Source organism: Sinocyclocheilus rhinocerous, unplaced genomic scaffold (assembly GCF_001515625.1).
Source record: "Sinocyclocheilus rhinocerous isolate Xijiao unplaced genomic scaffold, SAMN03320098_v1.1 scaffold1316, whole genome shotgun sequence".
Lineage (NCBI taxonomy): Eukaryota > Metazoa > Chordata > Actinopteri > Cypriniformes > Cyprinidae > Sinocyclocheilus > Sinocyclocheilus rhinocerous.
Window position 1 is genome coordinate 250,593 of NW_015646346.1, and position 14,259 is coordinate 264,851.

The 14,259-nt window shown below is 36.0% G+C and overlaps 1 protein-coding gene across 1 annotated transcript; it reads right to left on the minus strand.

The window, feature by feature from the left end:
* Window positions 1–7,854: 7,854 nt before the first annotated feature.
* LOC107707334 (SLAM family member 5-like) lies at window positions 7,855–10,836 on the minus strand. Its single transcript, XM_016511325.1, has 6 exons — window positions 10,794–10,836; window positions 10,107–10,433; window positions 9,149–9,448; window positions 8,922–9,029; window positions 8,756–8,817; window positions 7,855–7,958 (listed from the first exon to the last, which is right to left on the minus strand). Exons 1-6 carry the CDS (start codon window positions 10,834–10,836, stop codon window positions 7,911–7,913), a joined length of 888 nt encoding a protein of 295 aa, XP_016366811.1. The 3' UTR covers window positions 7,855–7,910.
* Between the last annotated feature and the right edge of the window lie 3,423 nt (window positions 10,837–14,259).

Consider the following 14,259-nt stretch of genomic DNA (forward strand, 5'->3'; position numbering starts at 1 on the left):
CCAATGAACAATATGATGATGAAGATGAAGAACATTGTGAAGAGTTACTGCTGATGACAGGAACAGGCAGGTGTGCTGAAAATATGAGAAAATAAAGAGAAATCTAAATAAATCTAATCAACAATCTTATTTTCACTTTAATGTTTTGAGTGAATGTTAAAACAAATATTTGAAGGGCAGGACAAATTATCTGTACTCACCATAGACAGAAACACGGAATGCTTTTGATGATGATGTTTTTCCAATTATCTTTACTTCATAGCGTCCAGCATGTTGAGTTGTGATGTTTGTGATGGTCAGAGATCCAGTTTGATGATCCAGCTTCAGTCTGTCTCTGAATCTCTCATCAGGAACATCACATGTGGAGAGACTTTGCTTCTTATTGTTAATTCTAGCCATGAGAGACGTGTCATTTCTAATATTCCACTGTATGTGGTCGTTTTCACATATTTCAATAACATCATTGTGTAGTAGGACAGAATCTCCATCCATCACTGACACTGACTGTATTTCATTAGTTTCGGCCCCAAACACACCTGAAGAACATGATCAGGGACAGATAAAAGCTCCTTTTGCTTTATAAACCCTGAAATCAGCGGTAGTTTGCATTGTTTAAATATAAACTCAATACAGCAACAGATATTTACTGTATTTTAAATTAATCTGCTGTATAGTAAAATCAATGTGTAAAGTTACTTATTTAAAGAATAAATACATTACAATAATTACAACTGAATAGACAGAACAAGACAATTGTAACAAGCTCCCTGCATTTGACTCCCTTTAGTTCACTCAGGGTTTCAAAATTTTTATCCATGCAGTGAATTTCCATGACTTCTGCATGTTTACTGCTGAAGTGATTTAAAAAATATTTCTTAGATATTGCTGGAGTGGATTTGCATTTATAATCCTTTAAATGAATAGCAAAAGACACATGAGATTTGAAAACAGCTTAAGAAAGGTTTGGGTTTGGGAAATTTACAATCACCAGAAGGCCTGTAAAATTCTTAAAATTATGTTTAAAAACAGAGACCTCAGCAGATGAAAATAATCTAATCGGAATTGTAGCAGTTGCTTTACCATGAAGTGGAAAATAGGCAATATTATAACATTTTATTCATAAAATTAAACTCTCATAACTTACCGAGCAGGTGCCACCAGCTAAAACAGAACAAAAACATGTGAAAAAAAAAAGTTTTTTTGTTCACTAAAAAGTATGATCTAGTAAGACCATCTACTGAAAACTCTCAACCTGTTCATCTGGTTTGTAAACCCTCCCACAGCAGTATAAGACCCACCTATTTTACATGTCCATGCTCTGAACATGGTTTGGGAAGAAAAAAAAAATTGCCTATAGGCCTATATTGCATTTTGTTGTTGTTTTTGGAAGTACGTTTTATGACAAAATAAAGCTCTTTTTGAATGGTTGTACATATTTATAGTTTTAGTGTATGAAACACAGTTAAAAACATCTGCCATCTCACAGTATCCATTTGACCGATGTTCATCTTCTCAGTCAAACTGAAACCTGCTGCAGTCTATTTTCTTTCTTTCTTTTTCTTTTTTTTTCCGAAATGTGGTTTGATCTGTTGGGTGTTCGAACAGTTTGTAGGTCAGAGTGGACATTCAGTGTTTATAGGTGAAGAGTGTCTTCCTCTTCTGCTGCTAGCTTTTATGACCCTTTAATCATCAGAAACAAACCATGATGAGACACATTGTATGACACAGAGGGAGAGAAACAAAAGAAACGCAGTGATTATTTTGCTCATATTTAATAAATCAAGTGTCGGTTCATGCAAGCCACATCAGTCAAACATTTTGTAAAAAAGACTGTCAAAAATATCTTGTAATACATTGTTTTGATGGTTTTATCCAACCAATGCTGCATGGGTAGGCAGCGAGTTCTATGGTATTATGTATGGGGAGGGGATATAAATGGGTTTTATGATATGCAGTTGTAAAATACATCTATGAGACATGTAGGTTTGTCTGATGAGTGAATGTGTGAATCGATGATTCATCTGTATCTCTGACCATCACAATCACCAGAGCCACTTTAAGAAGACCTTTAATGTTACTGGTGATTATAATTGCATTGTTAAATACATTTTCTTCGATTTTTGGGTTTTTGTCAACCATGTAAATTAAAAAAGTTAGCATGACTGCATTTTTAGTCAGTTTTCTGTTGAGCTCACAGTCCTGTAGTGCCGTTTTAGCTGCTGTTGCTCAACCCACCAGAGGGTGCTATTTATTTGTCTCTTGCTTCCTTTTTTTGCCACTGTTTTTGTATTCTATTCTTATGTTCATGAACATTGGACTAAACGACTGTCAATCATGTGTATGACGTCAAAACGCTCGACCAATCCGCTGCCGTGACAGCAGAAAAAAGGCCCTGGCTGTGTCCGAAATCGCCCCCTATACCCTCATTCACTATTCCCTACATTAGGTCACTAATTCAGTTCACTAGAAGGAGTGAATGAAAACGAGTAGTGAATTCGGACACTGAGTGCACCGGAAGGAATGCCGCTTTTGCATAGTTTGTGCTTGCTGTTTATTAATCATTTGAAACTAGCAAACTAGCAGCTCCAGTAGTAAGATTAAAGGATTTATCTTGAACTCTGTCACGGAAATTATGTATAAACCCTAATCAAACAATTTAATAATCAATTTACAATGAATTTATACCCGTGTTGTACATTATGCTGTACGCTGTGGATGAGCGCTTTGTAAAAATGAACGGATTGATTATTCATCTTCTGGCGAGATGCGGGAATTCATTCGGCACGTGACTCTCACGGTGCACTATGGGCATTCTCTAGCCGTTGAGCGTGCACCAGTTGTACACTCGTTTTTGCAGTGCATTGTGGGATTGAATGAGTGCACTCGAGAACGTCCACTATGGTTTCGGACACGGCTGTTCCCTCAAATAGTGCCCTATTTAAGGGTATAGGGGCGATTTCGGACACAGCCCCTGTTTACGTTGTTTAAGTAGTGATCCATATCGGTGTCAGACTACACTCGATTCTGCGACTTCACTCCAGCCCCGAATGTGTAATCATGATTGTTTGTTAATGTATTTGTCATGCTGTTCTGAACCTCGACACATCTTGGGGTTTGTTCTTTGTTTATTGATATATATTTCACTATTTGTTCCGTTTGATAGTCAGCATTGATTTAGCGTCAGGATTTAAGTCTCGTGTCAAGTGCCGTCAGTGCTTGTAGATAGGCCCAACTCTAGCCCTCGAGGTCCATTTTCATGCACAATTTAGCTCCAACCCTAATCAAACACTCCTGAACAAGCTAATCAATGTCTCTAGGATTACTAGAAAGTTACAGGCAGGTGAGTTTGATCAAGGTGGGAGCTAAACTCGGAAAATGGAACTTGAAGACCAAAGTTGAGAACTCCTGGTGTACATCTTAGCACACTTGTGTAACACTTTCTGGTAATAATTAGCCAGGGTGAGAAACACAGTGTGTAAACTAGTGTAATCTAGATAAGGTGTTGATTAGCATACTCTGAAGTTTTCTGTTTTGTTCCTACATTTTCTTTTTTGGTAGTTTAGTTTTGGGTTTAGTAGTTGAGGGAATTGTTTGAATGTGATTATTTGTTTTGACGACACTCTTGTTTTCTATGTTTGTATTTCTTTTATTTAGACCTATATTGTTTGCAAGTTATTCACACTGCACTCTCACTAATAAATAGGACTCACTCTGTACATATGAGGCTCGCTTGAGATGAGCAAACTCTGTGCAGAACCGATCACCGCGAGATGCATGCCAGTTAGAAATGTGACCGAGGGCAGTCCGCCTTGCTTTTGATGTCATTCCGACGTCACATACTGTATGCCAAAAATGTCGAGCGCAGTTGCTCTCTTCTCGAGCTGCTGCGCTGACCAAAAGCACGATGGGAAATGACTTGCTGACAACACAGTTTAACCCACGTAAAGGTTTTCATTTATAAAGCTCTAAAAACCTTACTGACTGATGTTTTAGTGCACTTCCTGCAAGTATGGAAAAAATAAAGGGTCTCAATGAAATATGTGCAGTTTCACATGATTAGTGCACATTGTCACATGACCAGAGCCGTTTATTTCCTGTTTGCACCTTGAGAAGATGATAACTGCATCAAAGCTCCAAAACAAAAGGCTAGTATTTATGTCAACATAAAGATATGACAAATATTTTTGGTACACATTATCTTTAAGGTGTCTAGTATTAATATATGAATTCACATATATTCAGTTTTGTTGAGTGTGGTCATAGAATGAGTAAACATGTTGATGGTCACTATAGTAACAGTGAACTTATACATATACATATAAATCCAATTGCAGTTGTTAGTGAAAATTACACTAAAATGTTGCAATGACAAAATATTGCACTAAATTAAAATTTTAAATGTTACAAATAAGTTACAATATTGATGTTGTAATACTGGTAGCACTAATATAAAAATTTGATGTTATATTTTACAATAAAGTAACAATTTTGAAATGTGTTGATGGTTGAATTTTTTTGTCTTTTATCTCAGTATTCCTATCAGTGTTGTATAAGGTTTTTTTTATACCCCCTAATGTTACAAAAAATTTACAATATTGATGTTGTAATACTGGTAGCAGTAATATAAAAATGGTATGTTATATTTTACAAAAAAGTAACAATTTTGAAATACGTTGGTTGAATTTTTTTGTTTTTTTTAATCTCAGTGTTCCTATCAATGTTGCATAAGATTATTGTTAACATAGTTTAAATATGCTGTTCGCTTCATAAAAAGGAGCGAACATGCTCTCAGAGCTAATTCTTTGGCTAAGAAATTATTACAAAATGATATACAAGATTTCTGGAAAGAAGTTAAAGTCATGAATGCTAGTAACATTCCTCTGCCCTCTAGTGTTGAAGGGGTTACTGGATATGAAAACATTGCAGATCTTTGGAGAAAGCATTATAGTGACCTATTCAATTGTGTTAAAAGTGACGATTTCATTATTGGGAATGTGTCTTTTAATAATGAGGTTATCAAGGCTGAGGAAGTAGCTTCTGCTATAGGAAAATTAGTTCTGAATAAATCTTGTGGCCTAGATCAGATCACAGCAGAGCATTTGAAATTTGCTAGTCACAGACTTGTTGTTTTATTGGCCTTGTGTTTTACTGGAATGTTGATTCATGGCACATTGCCCAGTTCTATGCTTTCTGTTTTGCTGGTACCTGTAATTAAAGACAAAACAGGGAAAATATCTAGCACAGAAAACTATAGGCCTATTGCCTTAGCCAGCATGATGTCTTAGAGATAATTATTACTGGATCGATTTCAGCAATATGTTATTATTACCAATGATGAGCAATTTGGTTTTAAAAGTAAGCATGGGACTGATATGTGTATATATGCATTGAAAGAGGCTGTGAGTAAGTACAGAAGGCAGAACTCAACTATGTGTCTGTGCTTTTTAGATGCCTCTAAAGCAGGGGTGTCCAAACTCGGTCCTGGAGGGCCGGTGTCCTGCAGAGTTTAGCTCCAACTTGCCTCAACACGCCTGAATGGAAGTTTCTAGTATGCCTACAAGAGCTTGATTAGCTGGTTCAGGTGTGTTTAATTAGGGTTGGAGCTAAAATCTGCAGGACACTGACCCTCCAGGACCGAGTTTGGACACCCCTGCTCTAAAGCCTTTGACCGCATTAATCATGGAAAGCTATTTGTAAAATTACAGCAGCGAGGGGTTCCCCCATACCTAGTACGGGTTCTGCATTTTTGGTATACACACCAAACAATGCAGGTTAGATGGGGCACGATTATATCGGAGCCTTTTTTAGTGACAAATGGGGTTAGACAGGGTGGAATATTGTCACCCATGCTTTTTAACCTTTATATGGATGATCTTACTCAGAGACTTAAAAATTGTAAGACTGGCTGCATGGTGGGAGAAAGACTTTTGAACCATCTGCTGTATGCAGATGACCTAGTCGTAATTTCACCTTACTCTGCTGGGCTGCAACAGTTGCTTAGAGTCTGCTCTGACTATGGTGAGCAATATGACTTAAAGTTTAACATAAAAAAGAGTGTTGTTATAATAGTGAGGACAAAGGAGGACCGTAAGGCTGTGTTCCCCTCTTTTTATTTGGCTGGACAGGAGTTATCGGTGGTGAATAAGGTCAGATATCTTGGTCACATCATTAGAAGTGACCTTTGTGACGATGAAGACATTCAGAGACAGTATTGTAAATTGTATGCACAAGCTAACATGCTTGTTCGTAAATTTAGCATGTGTACTGATGATGTCAAAATAGCTTTGTTTAAAGCCTATTGCACTCCACTGTATACTGCCCACTTGTGGTGCAGTTACAGTAAAGCTAAACTGAACAAGTTGCAGGTTGCATATAATGATGCATTGCGACTTTTATTAAAAGTCCCTCGGTGTACAAGTGCCAGTCAGCTTTTTGTTCAGAATCAGGTGTCTATGTTATGTGCTGTTATCAGAAACTTTGTGTATAAATTTATAAAGTGACTTGAGGCCTCTAAAAATGAAATTATTGTGATCTTGGAGAAGAGTACTGTTAGGTACACCTCTGCACTTTGGAGGCACTGGAGAAAGTGCTTATATGGACATTAGATGTAAATTATTTTCTTGTTATTTGTTGTTGTTGTTATCCATGTTGTATGTTGTTTTTGTATGCTTTTTTATTTTATATGGACCTTTTTGAGTCTGAAATAAAGATATCATTCATCATTCATATTGTTATGCATAATAATAAACCTAGAATGTGATCAAACAGTTTAAAATAGCTGGGCTAAGATATATAACTATTTTTATGACTGCAGAAATATGGTATTTCAGTACACACATTATCCCACTGGTCACAATTGTGACTGAACATAAAACACAATTTTTCACACATTTTTCAAAAAATAAAATAATAATAATAATTATTATTGATTATTTCAAAGGGTTACTAATGACACATCATTTGGATATTTTCATGTCTGGGAAAAAATTGGGATTAAACGGGTTAATGCTCGTTGGTTCACATAGCCTAACCGTAAGATTGTCTTCTCTTCTAAAACGTTTTATTAAAAAAAAAAAAAAAAAAAAAAAATTATGTGATATCATGTGATAGTGTTTAAATTATGCATGAATATTCCCAAACAGTATGAGTGTTATCTCTGTGCAAAGTATGTGATTGTTGTCATATTTATAAAAAAAACAAAAACAAAAAAATCTAAAAATGCATATTTGTATTAAAGTAAAAACGGATGATAAATACATATTTCGAATGGAATTAAATATCAAGTAGGCTACTTTGAGTGTCGGTAATAATATTTATTTTCATATAAAACAACAGAGCTGAAATTATCTTGTTTACTAGTAACACAGCGCATGGGCGATATCCGCCTTTGGTCTCGTATGTATCTGTAGGCTACTTCGAGAAGGCAGAACTGTCTGTCTTGACTGCACTTATTTCACCCCCCCCCCTCACTGCAGCTGCCTACTCTAAAAATGAGCCTATTATGTCTCAATATTTGATTGTTATTTGCACACTGCAGTACTAATATCTCACTTAAATGTTGTGCAACCATCCCCTTAATAACATCAACGGCAGAAATATCAAAGGCATCAGTAATGCACTCCATATTCAGTTATTTGTAAAATAAATAAATAGACAACAAAAAAGTGAAAGCCAATGGAGCATGGTGAAGGGTAGGAATAATATGATATTTATTAATTAACGTTAGGCAAATTTCTGTAGGCTATGCAACTGGTGAACAACTAAATCTAAATAAAATCAGTTTTATTTTACACAATAACTCCAAAAGATGTGATACAAAGAGTGAAAACAAAACAGAGACATCCTGGAAAAGAATAAAATTTAGTTATTGTTCTCTAGAATTGTCTGCCGCAGATGGTAGGCCTATTTGATCATCGTTTTTTGGGTACATTTTCATACACATGTTCTGCGTTTGATTTCTGCAAGGAGAAATGCATTCAATCAGGAGAATCGATTATGCAACAGGCAGTTAATAACCTGAATAGCATTCTTATTCTCTTAATTAACGTTAAGAATGCAAACCTTATTAACTGAACACATGATCTTGCCGTTTTGTTTTGTTGAAAAACAGAACAGATGCTAACATGTAACTTGGAGCAGCAAGAAGAAAATTACATCAATCCCGTTCATCACATGACTTTTTATGCCGTTAAAACATCAAACAGATTATTTATGTTCTTAAGGTTTGTAACGACACACTGAGAATGACTGTCTTTCAAACAAAACAGCAAAGACAGCTACTTGTAGCGCATCTACAAATCAACCAATGACCTCTAAAGCTGCATTTCACCTCGACGATTATGAACCGCAGAGCAGCTGCAGCTCGAGACCAGAATTCAGCACAGCAACATGGGTTAACAGCTTGTGGCCTACTTTCTTTCCTGTGACTATCTACTGGTACAGAAGCTAACTTTGTATGTAATTTTAGAATAACAAACCAATTTAGTTAGAACTGTTTACATATGATTATAAACAATGATAAAGTAGGCCACACCACATTCATAACACCTAATTCATGATAATTCATGACATGATATGTAAAAAGCAGCAAGTCAAAAAGTTTAAACTAAAGGCGCGTCACAATGTGTTTTACTTGGCTTGTGTATGACCTGAAAGTCCCCACTGACTGTCCTTTTATGAAAAAAAAAACTGACCGTCTGATGCTGCAAACTTCAATCACACTAAATGACTGCAATGACTTCTTGCAGCTTCTTACCGTTTTTCTTGTTTTTGGTTTACACAATGCTGAATCCGTTCTGTCTTCCTCCTGGATCTCAACTACATTAACAATAATACACTCATGTGTTAAAATGACCAAGTTTTCAATATATTGAAATATGTGTCTTAAATATTTGTAAAGATGAATTGTTTGTCCTCCTGACCTGTTTTTCTATGTTTCTTGCAGATGCAACACATCACAACTGCAGCTACAATCAACAGAGATCCTGCAGCAGAGATCAACACTATGTACAATAAAGGTAAACCTTGATCTGTAATGGACAAGATGAGCCATTAGTGAGAGTGAATCTGTCCATCTGATCTACAACAAGCACTATCAAACTTGATAGATCAGCTCAGTTAATCATCGTTAATATCAACACCACCATACCTGCACATGGCCAACAGAGTTCACAGATGTTCAGATGTTGAGTCTGGTTGCTGATGGGATTGTTGAGCACACAGCTGTAGCTGTTTTTATCCTGATATTCCACCTCCAGAGGTAGAGAGAGACTGATGCTGAGATCAGACTCACTGATGCTGGACAATAAACTGTTTCCTTTGTACCAGGAGAGAGTCACATGACCCACATTCACCACTGAACACAGCAAGGAACAATTCTGCTGTGATGATGATGATGGTGAAAGGTTTTGTGAAGAATCTCTGGTAATGTTAGGAGTGGGCAGACGAGCTGAAAAACATGAATGAGCAGAAATATAAGTAAATCAGTCTTGTTTCTGATGTAGTGTGTTGACGGTCAGTAAGCGTTTCTGTAAAATTAACTATAAACTTTTATTTTTGAAAATAGTATCATAATAATATTCAGAGTTCAGAACAAATTAAGCTCAGTCAACAGCATTGATGGCATAATGGTGATTACCAGAAACAAAAAATTATGACTCATCACTTGTTTTCTTTTAAAACTGAAATGGAGGTTACGTTGAGGTGTCTACAATGGAAGTCAACGGGGTCAATCTGGAAACATTAAAATGTTAAACTCTGCATATTTTACAACTTTGTGTTTGACAACAACACCATAAACCCTGAAGCATCTGGGAAAAAAATATTTAAACAGCTTTACAGCTCAAAATAATACACTACTTTGAACAGAAGAATTAATGTGTTTTATGGAATTATAAGCTTCACATTTTTGCTTTTAAATCCTTAAAAAATTCACCTCATTGACTTCTGCCTCAACTTAACTTTTTTTCTTTTCTTAACGAGTCAAAAAAAGTTTTGTGATAATCAAGCATATGTGACAAATTATGTCCATAATTGTTTCAACCCAAAATATTCATTTAATAAAACAGGAATATGCTCAATGCTCAACAAATTATGTCTCAACTCACCATAGACAAAAATTGAATGATTTAATTTTTTTAAACTGAATTTTTTTGATGACAGTTCCATTCCACTTATCTGTACTTCATAGGGTCCCGCGTGTTGAGCTGTGATGTTTGTGATGGTCAGAGATCCAGTTTGATTGTCCAGCTTCAGTCTGTCTCTGAATCTCCCATCAGGAACATCAGATGTGAAGATTCCATAAACTCCGCTGATTTCAGCTATCATAGATCCAAATTTCCACAGTATGTTAGCTCCTTCATGTATTTCAGTAACATCAGTGTGTAGAGTGACTGAATCTCCCTCCATCACTAACACTGAATCACCAAACACACCTGATGAACAAACAGATTTTACACCGATTAATCTTGGTTTAGAAAGCCTGGAATCAGTTTGTAACCTTTAACAGCAGCAAAGACACCCAACAAAATTTAAGTCGACATATGAACAGGCGTGTGAATCAATAATTTGATCTTTAATGTTTTAAAATAAATGTGACGTACATGATAAGTTCATTAAAGATGGGTAAAACTAAGTTTAATTCTGCTAAACACCTTCCGTAGCTTCATATTTTTATATTTGGCTCATTATAAGAGGCTCACTAAAAACATATCTGTGAATTTGCAAAAGCAGAAGGAGCTTTATTTCTCCGAAATGAAAATAAAAGAAGCTGTAAAAATGCATCTGTAACTTACCAGTCAGACAACACAAACAGAACAAAACAAGCGTGAGAAACATTTTCTTCAGTAGTTCAGCTAAATCTCTGATCTAATAAGACCTGCTGATAACACTGAAGCTGGTGTGTGAATCCTCCCCCGACAGAGTTTGACCCTCCTAGTTCACACACACTGTACACATGTTATGATTGTGTACATGCCAATAGTGTGATTCGTTTTTGTGTGATTAACCGCGATTAACTGCACACTTAGCATGAAATTAAGCATGCGCCATTTATCTTAACATATTCATTTTGTCATTATTTACTATATCCAGCAAAGTAAACCAACATATTTAAGGGTGATTCTTACAAAACTGTATTCTCTGCAAACTTAAATTTAGATGTTTTTTTATTTTTAAAGGGCACTTGGAGACTCCAAAAGGACACCAAAGAACCAAATGATATAAGAAGTTCACATAATTGATTTATATATATATACACACCAAAGCACCCGTTAAAAAAATACATTGATAAATTCAGAATCCATAGTGTAAATACATCTAATGCCACTTCAGATGCAGCTTCTGTGGAAGGATGGAGTTTAATACTGATTTAATTTGAATGGTTACAGCTCTACAGTTTCTTATTATTCTAACTGAATTAATTGAAACAAAGTTAGAATTTGATGACATTTAATAAGGTTAGTGAACAAGTGACAATTTAAGAAACAGTGGGAAATTACATTTGTTTTGTTATATACAGCAACTCCTTTTCAGTTAATTGTTATTTCTACCTCTTTTCTACTCACAGAGCACTTTATTTTGAGACTTAAGTTAGAGAACATCTGTAATTTAGCTTAAGTAGACAAGTCAAGTTGCGATACTGAACAAGACCACATGGAGATGCCAAAAAACCCCTAAACCAACTGCCTTGAGTTGACCACTTATACTGGACCTACTACAGTTTACGGATCCATTCAGAATGACTAAACACAGCAACATACACAGGTGACATGACAAATCAAAACATTATCCTGAATGTGTGTGGAAACGTGAATGTGCTGAAATGTGTCTTAAATACAATCTGTGCGTCAAGAGCTCAGTTAAATGGTTTGTTTGCATATCAATATATCAGACTCACACATACTTACTGTACGACTCCTGTACATCACCGCAATTGTATTTTTCTTGTTTGCAGTCTTCATCTATCAAAACTTTACTAGGGAGATACTGGTTATCCAGACGAGAAACATTTGCTTATCATACAGTGGTGGGATATTTTGAAGTTCCGTTTAGTTGGTATTTAACAAAATGCAATGCTTGAGGAAACAGTCACGGAATATGACAGAGCTCCTGTTTTAAAGTGAAAGACACTGGAAATAATAATTAACTGAAAACGCAGTGTGAGTCTCTGTTCCTTTATGTTAGTGCTGTTTTAGACTAAAGCCAGAGACACACTGCACAATTTTCACTGTCCCAGATGAAAGATTGGCATCGTGAAACAATCGTGGTGATTTCTGTGATCATGGCTTCTAATCGGTGGTCATGTGTCTTACCAACACGGTCTCACCCCTATTCGTCACATACTGCCGTTTGGTAATTTCCCCCTCACGTCCATAAGCCGACGTTGAGGGTACCCCCTATTCGTCGCTTGCCAGCATACATGAAAACTACAATTGCTAAAGTGTGATTTATCATGCTCTTTTTGTTTACCTTAAACTGCACTGTGTGTCATTTAGTGATCTAATCTTATAGGATTGCTAAAATCGTGCAGTGTGAAGGCTTAAGGCTGCTTGTCCACCAAAGCGTTTTAGCCATCTGAAAATGCCAGGTGATCTCCTGAAAACACTGTTGTTGCTATCATATGGAATACCTGCTATCTATCTATCTATCTATCTATCTATCTGTGTGTCAAAAATTAAAAATCTTTATCAAACAGACATTTTAATTTTGAAACATTGATGGTTTCTGACTATCAAATATGAAAATGTAGAGTGGAAATTGGATAAGTCATCCTAAATGTAATGATACATCTTATGTATTTTAAAATGATTTTATAATCATTGCATTTTTGTGAACGGTAAAGAATATCCATCTCTCATTGCGGGTCTTACAGAAGTGTGACAGGAGAAGCTCAACATCTGAGTCAAACTGAAACCTGCTGTGGTCTGATTTTCTTCAAAAATTTAGTTTGATCTGTTTACAAGCAGCTTGTGCAAGAGAAGGCCGTTTGTTTGATGCGTGTTCGGTTTGTAGGTGAAGACTTTCTTCCGGTCCTGCTGTCATGAACCTCACAGCCTGACTTACACCTACACAGAACAGCTTTACAGTCAAATAAAATTAATCCTTTAAAAATAACCCTTTTATATATTAAAAATAACCCTTTTATTTATATTTATATAACCCTTTAATTTCTGATTATTTATAAATTAATGTTAGTTCCAGGCCAGAGGGAGCACCCAACCACCGAGCAACAAGGATCTAATTTTAATTTTGTCAAATTAAATCAATTATCGTAATCCCACTGTGCATCAAGCGCCTGCCGCCATTGTTTTGAATGCGCTCAAACACTAACCGGAAACGTCCAAGGAACAAAGCTTCTTACCCGTCATAACCGATAGTCAGGTACACAAAAGGTGAAGACAGGAATAAGGGAAATAAGGAAGAAGGCAGAGAAAGAAGAGTAGTTCTTAAAATAACTGTTTGGTCAGTTGTTATTGGAAGACGAAAAAATAATCAATAAGTTAATAGATATCAGACAATCTCCTGAAAAATTAAACAAAAAGATTTAATATTAAATTAAAGATTAAATAACGTTAATATTTAATGGTACGTTAAACGTAATATTTGAAGTTAATGGTAGCCCCCTAACATACTAAGAGCAATGATTATACATGATGTAACATGGTACACAAGTTACGTTTCTACCACTAATTAGATTACATTGAACAATTAAACTAAAGTAGGCAAAGTTACACTGTCCTTCACTAAGATAACAATTAAAATCAAACTTACAACGCAACAATTAATTATTACTCCGATCACTAATTTCCGAACTTACCACTCGAGCAATCGCTGCCATTCCTCAAGTACTTGGCTGCTGTCGTAGTTATATGTGATTGGTTGCGTCCACGTTGGTCGATACTGATTGGCTGCTGCCGAGTGGCAGGTCCCTCCCAGTGTTGCCAATTTGGGGATTTTCCGGAAGGAGGGAACCTTCAAGCCTGGGGCCCCTAGAAATGTCTCCACCTTTTGCCCCGCTAGCGACGGCCCTGTGTAGAACCATTGTCTGTCCCATACGGTTTCAAATTATATTTATTTGAACCACTCTTTGAGCTTCTTTCTTTGTGTAAAGGGTATAGGAAAAAGTACTATTTGTCAGAATCAGAAAGAGATTTATTGCCATTGCACACACAAGAAATTTGTTTTGGTGACAGAAAAAGCTTATAGTGCAGACTCTGAGACAACAACAGTGCACAGATAGTAAAATTAAAAATAAAGATA

Excerpts from the sequence above, each read along its gene's own strand:
- LOC107707334 (XM_016511325.1), bottom strand. The coding sequence starts at position 10,836 with ATGTTTCTCACGCTTGTTTTGTTCTGTTTGTGTTGTCTGACTG. Across the intron at positions 10,434-10,793 it reads CTGTTTGTGTTGTCTGACTG|GTGTGTTTGGTGATTCAGTG; the intron begins GTAAGTTACAGA and ends TTTGTTCATCAG. Across the intron at positions 7,959-8,755 it reads AACCAAAAACAAGAAAAACG|AAATCAAACGCAGAACATGT; the intron begins GTAAGAAGCTGC and ends TTCTCCTTGCAG.